This window comes from Nipponia nippon, unplaced genomic scaffold (assembly GCF_047370975.1).
Source record: "Nipponia nippon isolate SJK-2023a ecotype South Korea unplaced genomic scaffold, ASM4737097v1 scaffold_5, whole genome shotgun sequence".
Lineage (NCBI taxonomy): Eukaryota > Metazoa > Chordata > Aves > Pelecaniformes > Threskiornithidae > Nipponia > Nipponia nippon.
This window is the reverse complement of record NW_028262369.1, coordinates 10103086-10116163: the sequence shown is the minus strand read 5'-3', so window position 1 is coordinate 10116163 and position 13078 is coordinate 10103086. Positions and strand designations below refer to the sequence as shown.

At 39.4% G+C, this 13078-nt stretch overlaps 1 protein-coding gene across 1 annotated transcript; it reads right to left on the bottom strand.

Annotated features, from left to right (window-relative positions):
• Nucleotides 1-966: 966 nt before the first annotated feature.
• UQCRC2 (ubiquinol-cytochrome c reductase core protein 2) lies at nt 967-13058 on the bottom strand. The gene is made up of 14 exons (XM_087732233.1): nt 12900-13058; nt 11247-11339; nt 10980-11129; nt 9698-9762; nt 8623-8679; nt 8141-8265; nt 6635-6732; nt 6153-6210; nt 5891-5986; nt 4927-5126; nt 4572-4652; nt 3929-4005; nt 2054-2207; nt 967-1213 (listed from the first exon to the last, which is right to left on the bottom strand). Exons 1-14 carry the CDS (start codon nt 12933-12935, stop codon nt 1130-1132), a joined length of 1374 nt encoding a protein of 457 aa, XP_087588359.1. The 5' UTR covers nt 12936-13058; the 3' UTR covers nt 967-1129.
• Nucleotides 13059-13078: the final 20 nt, after the last annotated feature.

Genomic DNA, 13078 nt, shown 5'->3' with positions numbered 1-13078 from the left:
TTTAGAACACGTATTTGCAAAAAACTTCAGGCTCCATGATTGGTTAAGTGAACAGCTATGGGAATTATTGCACGTTAAAGTAATACCATGCTGTGTATTTTCAGCACAAGTGAAGATGCTGAGGATGAAGATGACACCGGGTCCAGTAGCGATGATGATGTAGACTTGGAAACTTTTCAGTATAAATCTTCCCAGTCACACTGTTGTGAGTTCACTCAGAAGTTACTATCAATATCCAAAATTTGGCAGACACTTGGAGTAGGAACAGACAGCGGTTGTGCTGCTGTACTTCATAATGATGTTGATGCATTGTGCAATTCTATGTTTGATGGTAGTGGTGTTAGACCTCCTTCATACTGGGCAATAGAAACAATGAGACCAGTTCCTCTTCCTCCTGCCCTTCTGCATCAGATACATCCCATCTGGAAGAATTTGCCTTTGTTTCAGAATAGCTCAAAACTTGGCTTCTTCAAAACCTGGATTTCTGAAGTTGTATCTTACCTGTTTTAATACATGCCTAGACTCCCCCCAAAAATCTAAATGTCCTAAGATACTTGAAATGATATATTAGCTATATAAAGCTGTTTTAGCAATGCTCTTCCTCCCCTCAGAGACGTCTATTAATGCTACTTGTGGAGAAGACATTCAGAAACACACCTCTGCTAGTCCCAGACAAGTAGCAGTTGCAAGCTCTAAGGTTCAATATATTCATCTCTGTTTGAAGGGAAGTTTCTTCATTTACTTGATATAAGGATGGTGCAGACAGTTTAATCAAGAACTTTTCCCGAATACATGGACAACTAGTGGCAATTACAGTATTTGTCTGCATCACAATGATCATTTCTGATATATCTATTTTTTACATTGACTAAAATTCACCTTATTTTCTCACTGTAGTTTTACATTCAGTGTACAGAGCCGGACTTATCAGATACCATTTTCAGTGGAAAAAACCCCAGCACAACATGTATGAACTCAGCACTTTATTTGATGAGTGCAAGCCCACAATTACTCCAGATTAATTTTCTGAAAGAACTGAATTCATAAATAACACGGTAGTAGTAATTTATTTAGAACATAGGTGACTTAGAGCTCAGGTCCATCTTGAATCCGCACCCCAGTTTTGTTTTTACAACTCATCAAGAAAAGGAGTATTTCCCAAATCCCCACTAGCTGCCATTGATTTCTTCCCATTGACAAACTTCTTTGCAGCCTGAAAATAAATCAGAAAGATGGATATAAGGAAATAGTCACTATAATAGAATTTATCTTGCTGCTTATAGCCTCAGCTTCAAGTTATTAAAACAAACAACAAATCCCAACACGACTACAGTACATCAAGTAAACAATTTTCCTTTTGCTGTCTAAACTTACTTGCTTCTAATCCAGCTCCTCGTTACTTTATAACCTGAACAGGAATGGCAGAATGACAGTTGGATATAAAAGGCATAAACTCTTTGAAAATGGTTATTATTAGAATAATTATTACACCACAAGATACAGTGGCTCTCTCCTTACTACTAAAGCTATTGCTAGTTGCTACTGCAACACAAATCAGTGGTGACTGTGAAAAAACAAGTTTTCTCTTAGAGTTTCTCTTTCTGATGGATTTCTGTATGAAGTTTGCTTCAAGTATAAGCGACAAGACAATTTGGAATAGCAATGCAGTTATGCGCATTTATCATGGAAAGCCTAATTGTTTTATTAAGCACACCAAATATTCTAGACTCAGGAATCCTAAAAGCCTTGACACAGAAGTGCCTACACTGGAAGAAATATCAAGTTTTCCACGAATACTAGTTGGCAGTTTTGGTAAATTTAAGTGAAGTAGATGAGAATTTCACATACTCCCAGCTACGCTAGTTTTACAGTGTATTGGATTAAAGGATCTTCTGTTAATAAACATAGCCAGCTGGGATTTGTAAACGAGTTGCCTTTTTTTAAAGACAGTATATGTGTTTGTTTATAAACACACACAAATGAGCACCAGTTTTGTATAAGAAAACGTTACAGAGTGATTAAGGAACACCTGTAGATGCCGACACATACTTACATTCACAACATCAGCAGTGGCTACAGAGTCAATTTTTTGAGCAACAACAGATGGTGATGTGTGTGTGCCAGAAACCAATGACTCGGAGCCAATTTCATTCAGTAACCCTTCTGCAGTCTCCACTGACATCAAATAGGTGGCTTTCAGCTGGTTTCTGCCATCAAACAAAGCATTAAGGATGAGTAAGCATCTAAGTCCTGTTATTATGTTCCCCACCGCCCCCATAACTGCAATGAGTTTTTGGTGCTTTTTAAGTTTTCAAGATTCCTCTCCATTTTGAACTGTTTTCTTTTTCAAGTATGGAAGGGTTCTGTATTTACGAAAGAGGCACCACAAATAGTCCAAGCATGAAAAGGACAAGGTACTTGAACACCTACGGCCTTGGAATGATCAGCTACCCCCCAGAGTCCGAAGATGTCTAGCTCAGAATTTGTTTCTGTTTGAAGTAACTAATGCAGGTACTTCAGGAATTAGACAAACTAATATATCAAGTTAACAAATTACGTTTAAAATTGATTCCAGTTTCTCATCAAGAACAGATACACGCAGAGCAATTTTATTGTAAGCAACAAAGCAGCAATGAACGTAAATGGTTAGGTTCTTTGTGTAATAGTTCCATGTTCTGTTAAAAGACAGAACGTTTATACTGTTTTCTGTTTCACTTAGTCTCACTGCTACATATGAAAATCTTATTCTTATCAGCTAGTCCTTCTATTCTTTTTTAAAAGTCAAAATGGCAGGAAATGGTTTATTCCAATAGAATACGATTAAGTAGCTTGGTATTTTTGACTGAATTGAAAGACTCTGCAAATATCACTGACCTTGAATTTAAGTTTTTGTTTGGTTTTTTTGGGCACTGAAGGAAAAAGAGCAATACAGAAAATACATGAAGCCATTCCAGAAGGGAAATGCCAAAAAAAAAAAAAACCCAAAAAAACCAAGCCATAGCACTGTAACTCCCTAAAACTAGGAAGCTACTTTAAAAAAACCAAAACAAACCCACACCCCGCCCCCACAAACTAATAATGCCAAATATAAAGGTCTGGAATTCACCATTCAGCTACTAATGACTAAGGCACAAGCAATCGTGTCTAGGTTATTATGCTTAGTGTAATCAAGCTTTCCGTGGAGTCCTGCAAGTATTTTATATACACAACAGACAATATTTTGATTTTTCTACTTGAGTGAATCTGTACTATATTGTTGTATTGCACAACTACAGTTTTAGAGGCTCAGTGCAGTTTAACACTACTTGGAGATGAAGCACCAACTAATGTGCACAACCTTCTATAAATTAGAAACTCTAAAACTTTGTTGGTGTTACTACATCGCTAATAGTAATTTTCCCCCATCTCAAATATTCCTAGGGTCACGTATTTCGAGCGCTTGGATGTAACGTGGCTAATTCAGTGCTTCACACTTGCAGACCCTCATTACTACTATTCTTTGAAGATACAGAAGATTGCTTAATATAATTGTTTTGGGAATTGCTACAGTGCAACTGTAAAGGGAATTACCTAAATAATGCAATTTAGGATTCTCATTTAAATACATTTTAATACTACAGGGTATGATTAGAACGACAGCATCTGCTGATACTCGCTAATTTCTTACATTGAAGCAGTTTTCAGAAATTAACACTTATCTGACAGGTTTTTATTAGGAAATACCACTAGCAGAGAATCAGGGTAGCTTTGAAAAAAAGAGCATTGACAGTGCTTCAATTTTAATGGAGGAAAGTGAGCAGTTCCCCGTGGAAATAATTACAGGGCAATGATAAGCTTTGCTATACAGAATAGTCTGAGTGTTTGACAAGAAGCTACATGTTAAAACACTTCTCTTTACAACACACAAGACAGTTCTTTACTCACTTACTTTGCCTTTGTGACATCGTCATCAGTGATGCTGCCCTGAGCAACTGCCTTTATCTGGTTCAAAGCAGCTTTAATGACCTGAGGAAAATGCAATCATTTAAGACTTCTTCCTGCATTAAATTTCAATATGTTATTTCTATTATCTGACACCTTAGAAACTTCAGGGGAGAGCAGTTGAGAGTGTTAGGATTGTTTGCCTGAACTCAATTCTGAACAGCTTTATAACAAAACTAAAAACACTGTAATGCCCAAGTGAGACACAAAAACCAGTGTGGATTTAAGTTGCAACACCACATTAATTTGCATGGTCTCACCATTTTTCATGAGAGTATTCAGTTCTGCCAGCTTCGAGAGCCAGCATGTTCCTCATGATACGCTTAGGCTTACACATGTAAATCAGCAATTACAGTCGGCAATTCAAGGTATTTTACTAGCTCTAGTTCGTATTAGGTATTTGTACTTCCCAGAAAGCAAGTCTCATTCCCAGCTTACAGAGTTAAGTCACAACTGAACATGCAGCATTCTTATACAAGAAACCAGATGAATTAACTTTTTTTTTTTTAGATTGATCAGTCACTATCTCAAATCAAAACACTAGTTTGAGAGTTATGTTGTTAATACTTAAATTCTGATCTGCAACTCACCTCCCCAGCATTTGGAGCCTGGGATATGGTATAAATCCCAAAGAGCCCAGAATCAGAGTAGTTAACATTAAACGCGGAAGCCTACAAAACAAACATCATCAACCGTTTCAAGTATCAGAACAACTCAGCATCAAGCATAGGAAAATAATTACTATTAGGATCTAAAATACTGTAATTGAGGAAGCTAAGCTCCATCTGTGCAGAGGAAAGGTCAGATTGGAAGGCCTTCTCTGATATGTTGTAACCTGTGCAAGAATGAACTAATTAAGATTCTAGCTGGAGGTAGTAGCCTCTCACAGGATAGTATGCATGTTACTTAAAATACTAGAGTACAGTAGTAACCCTTTGAACTTACATCAAATGGCTGGGTAGTCGCTTTAGCAATACCCTGGGACAATTTGCTGGTAACGTTGCTTCCCCTCTTGATAAGGGGTCCAGCACCTAAAACATGCTGAAGAACACTGAACGCATTTGCTTCTGCACTTCCAACAGCAGCTCCTTCTGTTACAATAGCAGCATGGACAAGGCTATCACCATTCTGTTCTCTGATTTCTCCTAAAAATACAACAGAATAAAAGGTAATGCAGTGTTCAGTTAGAAACTACTGTACGTTCAGAGGTATGGAAAGGAAACATCTCTAGCCAGGAGCTGGCTTCATGAGAGAGAAGCCAGGGTGTGAAGTTATTCCATGTCCACTCAGGAAGACAGCAAGAAGCTGTTAGTAGGCTGTAGGTCATTTTAAAAAAGTCCTTCCCGTTCAGAAATTTTTTTGCAAGCACAAAACCAAGTACCTTACTATGCCTTATTTGAACCTGACCCTAAACCATACATAGTATGAGATGGTAAAACTCAGTGAGTCTCCAGATAACAAACATCCAGAAAAGTAGCGTGCCGTCTGTTCACAGTAATATTTATCCTGTTTTGTAGAGACAGAAGTTATATGAAAGACTTAGGACATCCTAACAGATCTTCCCTAAAAGAAAACCCACCACCACTTCTAGACAGTCTTTAATCTGTTCTTAAGGGAATCTTCCCAAAAATGCCAAGAGAAACCATGTGCCAGCTTGTTTTTCACTTTATGGAATAAATGATCTTGCAGGTAAAGCTTTGCTGGAGATATGGGTTCAGTTTTATCCCAGAACTTTCCATGGTGGGGAATAATCCTCTGTTTATTTAGATGGGAGATGCCTCTGAACTGCCACTTTCCATGTGCAGCATTTAGTACAGCTATATAGTTTTCAGTTGCAACTTTGAATAATACCACATTTATAATAAACAGAAAAACAGTCATTCAGAACAGATACAAGAAACATACTTACCCCCTCGATAGACAGCCTTTGCACTAGAAATACCAGCTCCACTTCGGATATTTAGAAAGTGCTCTGCAACTTGCTTTAAGTCAGAGTGCTTCACACCTGCAATACAATAGTTCATTCCAAGTAACGTAATGCCATTGAAGAGCTACAGCAGTTATATAAAAGTGTTTTAAGTGTACCATAACATTTTACTTCTACAGAGAACTCAAATTTCTACAGTAGTTTTCCCTTACGAATTGCAGTGTCCATTAAAGAACATACATACCTATTCCTACAAGAGCCATTCTCGCACTTGTGAAATTGTTCTGTACAAAATGGTGAAGCTGCAACAGTAAATTCACATTTTAGGGTATTTTGTATAAAGAACAAAAATGGCAAGTGTGTTTCTGACATCCATTGTTCAGCCTTATACTTCTTAATGCAGCAAACTCCAATGCTTCCAAAAAGAACTGTCTACAGAATAGCATTTTACGCATTCTCCAGTGACAACTACAAAACCCTTTGATACAAGAACACTTGCATTTCATTGACAGCCTTCCTATCAAGAAAAAGCCACTGACATTAACCACCTCTAAATGTGAACGCGAGTTCTGTAGTCAATACTAAAAGCTGCATGAAAGTAAATTATTTTCACACCAGACTAATATGATAGTAAATACTGGCTGTATATTTACTAAATTATCTGTCCTATCTATCCTTGATAAAGAAACCAAAACAGATTTATAAACACAACACAAATAATCCTACCTGCTCAGAAGTAATTTTTCCAATTGTGTAATCTGGACAATATAAGGGGTTTGACAGAGCATTCTTATAAGCTGCAGCATGCAAGTTTTCCAGCACTCCTACGAGAAACAAAGTTTCAGTGATGAGGATTAACATAAGAGCCAAGATTATGAATGAAACCAAATGTTACCCCAGTGAAACAGAGCTGTGGTCCACTTTAAGGACCACAAGATCTGCAAAAGCAGGTCTGGAATAATCCAATACACATTGAAGTTTCATCCAAATCCTTGGGCAACAGAATCTGGTCTGAGGGCTTCTATTCTTTTGTAACTTATTAAAAAAAAAAAATCTAATAACTTCCATATGCTCAACACTTCTTGGCCTCAACAGCAAGCTATAAATGTAATCAGTGTTTCAGGGAGGGGGAGCAGTAGAAAAACAACAACAAACCCCAACATCCTTTTAATTTGTTTCAGAATCATAATCATCCTCATTGTAAGCATCAAGAACAAGGGTTCTTGAGCTTGAGAAAGAACAGGCTGTTTATAATACTATTTGTAGCTTTGTGTGATGTCCCATCTATCTCCCTATTCAGAAGAAGGATGCTAGTGTCTTCTCGTTAGTTTTTCCTTGCATCCAACAGCATTCTACTCATTCCTGTTTGATATTCTCAAAATATTAAGAGAAAGATGACACTCCTTTCTTCATAGTTCTGATTCTGAACATAACTGTAACTTAAAATATTAAATTACTATGAAACCAAACTGTAGTTGATACAAGTTTTAAAAAAAGATTATTCTTGATTCCAATTTAAAAAAAATAGTAGCACTTCAATATAAGCCAGAGATTTTCCAAAGCCCAACACTGCGTTGTCACCTTTAATGGGTTATGAAGGTGAGCATGCTTCACAGAGTAGTACAAGTGATGTTTATTGTGCAGAACCAGCTGGGTGAACTTGGATGACTAGAGTTCAGTAACACAAGATATACTGGAATAGGCTTGGTTTGGCTGAGGCTTTGTGTTGGCCTTTTTTTTTTTTTTTTTTAAACCCACAAACCTAAATTTATAAACCTAAAACTGGAATCCATTTTCAGTGTAATGAAAATACATATTGTTTTTATACCACAATAACTATATAAATTCAAGAAGTCTTTCGTAGAATATTGTTTCCACATTGATGAGTAATACCTAAATATTATTTCCAGAACACAAGCTGCTGCAAATATATTTTCAACAACAGTCATGACTTGCACATGCTTTGGTTGTACTTCAAAAAAATTAAAAAGGTAAAATGGAAGCCGTCTTCAGCATGTTACTTGCTAAATGTTGTTAAGCACAGACTGGAAAAACTTGTGGATTTATAAATAAAAGTTCCGTAACAACAGAAAGACCATACCTATCAATGGGGAAAAGCTAAAAAATGAAATGCTCATGTGACAGAGCAAAAGGGAAACTATTTTTTCCGAAGTTTTCCATTTTGAAGAAACTCCCCTGAAGCCAATGCTGTGGATCAGAAAATACACTTACCTACTTGAGGATTCTGAAATGCGATTGCTTTGTCAACTTTTAGTCGTGGCTGAAGATCAGTTACTTCCCATGGTCTGAACTCCGGTGCTGTGGTGACATTAAGAAGGTACTCCATTACTGTATCACTAGATTAAGAAAGTTACAAAGGCATTAAACACAATAGAAGTAGCATGTATTTTTTTTTTAAGTTGAAAGCAATTCAAACTAATCTGTAAGCAACACATTAACAACAAAATACATCACTCAAGCCAGAGTAGTTATTAGCATTGCTGTACAAAGTATGAGAAATCAACTTCGGTTCTGTAGCATTTGTATGCTCAGTAACGTGATACAGAAGCTGAATATTAATACAGTAATTTATTGATTTATTACAAAGACATGAAAATAGGTATTAGTCCTTCCCCGTAAAATGATAGGTCTCTACTACAGAGCAGTTCGTAAAGAATGCAATAATTCGGTTTACAGCTTATCCAGATACCTACACATAGTCACGCAGGCATTCAACAGAGTAAGTCATTTTCTCTCTTGTTGAGTACACACTAAATGAGAAAAAATACAAAATCCATTTCAGCAGAGAACACAGAATTGGATTTTCACACATATTCCCCTTTGATGAATTTGTCAGTAAGATACTGACTAGAATATCTAGTTAACCTTAAATCTGCTTGAGATGACTGTTTAAAGGAATGATAATACACACACAGCAGAAATAGACATAACTAAAACTCCTATCTTAAGCATTCAAGTAATAACAAGTGTCTTGTGACCATCAGAATTTAAGATAACATAATAATTCAAGGTAAAACAACAAATGAGGCTGAATAGCAAAACTTGAAGAAAAATGCGTGTATGTATTAAACAAGGCAATTTAGAAATTATTCTCTTTGGGCAGAAAACATAGTTGGTCTTTTCCACTTGCTTCAACACATTTGTGATTAACAGGAACAAAAAAGTGTAGATTCTCAAGTTACATAAAATACTGCTTTTAACCAAATTCTATATAAAACAACCTTACTGGATGATTTCAAGATACTTTGCAAGAAAGCAGGCACAGCGAGATCCCTCTTTTATTTCTCTTAGGCTTGTTTTCTAGGCTTTAAACTCTCAAATCACGAAAGCCAACTACTGTCTGAATTGTTCCCAAAATTGCAGTGTGATGAGTGGTATCTAGTCACAAAAGATGGAGGGGGAAGAAGAAGAAGAAAAAAAAAAAATAAAAAAAAAATCTATTGACTTCAGGAAGTTTACTCTCAAAGCCTGAAAAGGCAGAAAGAACATTAAGCTTTCTGGATAAATTATATTTCTTTCAGGTACACAACGTTTATATTTTGTTAACTGAAAGGTGTTTTAAAAATACCAGTCATGGGTTCACTCTTGAACCTTAATAGAATGAGAAGTACAAAAGATGTTCCTTGTCAACATTCACCATTCAAGTACCATTACCACACTGAGCTTATCCGCCTACATATTGTTATGCTTATTTTTTTAAGTTTCCTTCAGTCATACAGCTTGTTTGCATTTTACCAAGACTGATTATCTTCGTATGTGGTTACAAACCTTAGGCTACCCCCAACAGCTTCAATGCCACGAGTAATCCGAAAAGATGATGCTCCTTTAGTAGTCTATTTAAGGGAGGGGGAAAAAAAAAAAAAAAAAAAGGCAAACTTAAAATTCTACTATCTTAAGACCAGATTTGCCTGAGGTTGTTCAGTGCTCAGGCAAAGTTGAAACAGTGTCAGTTTTCATTCATTTAGACAAAAGCCATTTTGAAAAGTTGAGCCAGCTTACTACATCCCTCTCCCAATCATTGCTATCATCCTCTCTGATTTTCCACCATAATTGCTTACATATTTGCTCCCCAGCCCCATTCTAGCATGACCCAGGTTTGCTTGAACATTTAATAGGATTCTCTGAATTAGATAAGCTTGACAAAACCAGGGCAAGGAATGCCTGTGCATCCTAGGGAAAGTAACTTTGGGCAGAAGTTGGGAAGGAGGCAATAAGCAGCTGGGATGCTATTTTTCTGCCTGAAACTGATATGGTTTGAGCCCAGACAACAGCAGTCAAAGACATGCCAGTGGCACTGTGCAGCTCTGATCCTCACAGCCTGACCAGCGTGTGAGAGAGGCCGCGTTCACACCTGCAGCTAGAGCCAGACAGCAGCTGAGGTACACAGGAATAAGGGGAACGGCCACAGTGGGTCAAGCCCATGGGACATCTAGCCCAATGTTCTGTACCTGACAGTGGCAACAGACAAGGCTGTTTAAATATAACATCCCACAACCCATTCAATGGTATTCCTGCAGTACCTACAGGAGTTACTCCTATTAGCAACTGTTTAAGGACCTGCTATCAATGAATTTGTCCGATTCTTTTTTGAACCTGCTGATATGTATCTGCTTCCACAGCATCTTGTATAACTAGACATAAAACAGGAAGGGAAAACAGGGAGCTTAAAGTATCTTGATGGCAGTAGTAAGAAAAACTATTCAGAAATATTCCACACACACAAAATTGAGTTTTTATCAGCCACCCAATTAACTTTTATTGCAGCTTAAATAAAATGAGTTATGTGCATAGCTTGATACAGATATATTTTATATATGTAGTTTAAGACATCACCGGGGAACATAACTCTAAATAAATATCACTGCCTGTCTTCCGGGAATAATATAATTTCTCCTGCACTTGAACTGGGTAACCAAGAATCAATGTACATTGCTTTCCACTTTATAAGATCTCTTATGTTAAATTTTACCATATCGTTTCTCTTTGCGATCATAAACCTTCCCCTATTTCATCTACTGCCAATGTAATAACAAAGAGAATAAACACCTACCAAATTAGATGCAAGACGGAGCAAGTGAGCAGTTCCCAAGTTACTAGCCGTTTCATATCTGCTGCCCGCTTTAATAAACACACCAATTCTTGAAGCTGGAGAAAAGTTTTCCAGAGACGCGATAATTAAGCCATTTGGTAATTTTGTGATCTGTATTAAAAAGAAAAAATTGGTTTAGTCTGGAAGTACTGTCACAGCTCTGGTTTGATTGAGTTTTAAAAGATAAATAAAGAGGAGAGAGAAAAAATTACCAGTATTCATACTGACCTCAAGATCCTCAGACTCTGGAGATAATTTCACTCGTTCCGCAGCTGCTGAGGCTGCAACTTTAGGAGCTACCTTAAGAGAGTAAAGTCTCTTCTAGAGGAGAAAGCACAAAAGAATGGATTTCCTGAATTAGTTCATCACATATTCTGTTACATATTGAAAAAGCAACTAATTTTAAAGTAGAAATACAACGAACGACTTCAAGCCCCAGAGTAAAAACAGTGATTCCCTTGTAATGCCTTTGATCATTTTTTACGTCACTGTTGGAACCTGTGCAATGACTTATACGAAATCTCTGGAAGTTCAAGAAATAGCACTGTAAGAAGGCTCCCCCCGCTTTGCTGTCGTGCAGTAGGAATCTCTACTGATACTATACAGTCTGTAGGACCAATGTATAGCAATTAACTGAACAAACTGCTACAGCAATCCACATACACAGAACACAATTTTGGAGACAACTTTCTAATTTATTAGGTGTAGGGAGTCCAATTCCTAAAGAGTCACCTCTCAGAACACAACTGATCTAACACTGACTACTGCGTACAAAGAGGGCACGTATGCAAGTCCCCAAACCACACAGTAATAACCAGAAGCAGGCCTTCAGACTGAAGAGGGGGGCATCGCAAGAGCCTTCCCTTCAGTAGCTGGCAACAGAAATGACAAGACTACTGACTTCAAATCTGAAATGCTGTTCTTTTCCACCCTTTTTGGGAATATCTTATACTTGTAAAATAAATTCATTACTCTTTTCACGTTAAAAAAAAAAAAGACAACTTCATTCCCATACATCTCAAAGTAAAAACCAAGTGACAGAAACGCCACTGCATTCAGTTGTAGGGATACCAATGACATAATTCCCCTTGCTTTGCCACAGACTCTGTTCAATGTATGAGTCTAGGAAAAACTCCTTTCTTCCCCCACCACAAATTTGTTAGGACACCTAATTTTAACCTCCAGGCCTACTTATTTATGAATTACTAGTGCACGTCTGAAAGTGACTTACAAATATACTGCAACTCGGAAGACACCATCCTACTCGAGGGTGCGTTTCCAGCAGAGACCCAACCCAAGTTGTGCTGCAGCTGTCCGCCGGCCCAACAAGACCGTGGGGAGCAGCAGAAGCCCCGGGCCCCTCCACGCCTGCGGGACTAGCCGAGTCCCGCTCGCCAAGGGCACCGCCTTGCCACAGGCAGCTAAAGCTTCCCCAGCGAGAAAGGATCCCCTCGGAGACCGCTCCTCCCCTCCCCGGCCATACGGGCGGCCCTGCCTCGTCGGCTGCTCCCGGGAGAGGCCTCGGGTGAAGCCCCCGGGGAGCGCCTGGCCCCGCCGGCAGCTCCCGGCCCCAGAGCTGCGCGCAGGCCGCCCCGGGCCCAGCCCGCGGCCTGTCTGACCTTCAGCCCCGCCGCCCCGCTCCGCCGTCCGCCCGGCCGGCTGGACCCCGACCCTGGCCTCCACTCACGCCCCTCGCTGACAGCCCCACAGCCGCGAACGCAGCCCGCTCGACCGCCCGCCCGCTGCCCGCCCTCCCGGCTCGCCGCCCCGGGGCTGGCTGGGGTCAGGCCTGCCCGCAGCCGCCGGGACGCGGACAACCGCTGCCACCGCCGCCGCCCGTGCCTCTCCCCGCCACGCACAGCGCCCCCAGGTTGCACTCACTGAGAGGGAGCGCGCGACCACCGGGAATCCCTTCATCCTTCCGCGCCCCTCAGCTCGGCCCCGGCGAGGAGAACAAGATGGCTGCCCCGGAGGAAGACTCTGCCTTCCCGGCACGCCCTGCGCCGCTTTGACTTTCTAGCCAGCGAATGCCCAAACTCTACTGCTTGTGGTCAGAGTCA

What these genes read in the sequence shown, in the direction of transcription:
- UQCRC2 (XM_087732233.1), bottom strand. Translation starts at nt 12,935, where the DNA reads ATGAAGGGATTCCCGGTGGTCGCGCGCTCCCTCTCA. An exon ending in AATGGCTCTTGTAGGAATAG is followed by an intron (nt 5,987 to 6,152) that starts GTATGTATGTTC and finishes ATTGTATTGCAG; the next exon opens with GTGTGAAGCACTCTGACTTA. An exon ending in AAAGGCTGTCTATCGAGGGG is followed by an intron (nt 5,127 to 5,890) that starts GTAAGTATGTTT and finishes TTGTATTTTTAG; the next exon opens with GAGAAATCAGAGAACAGAAT.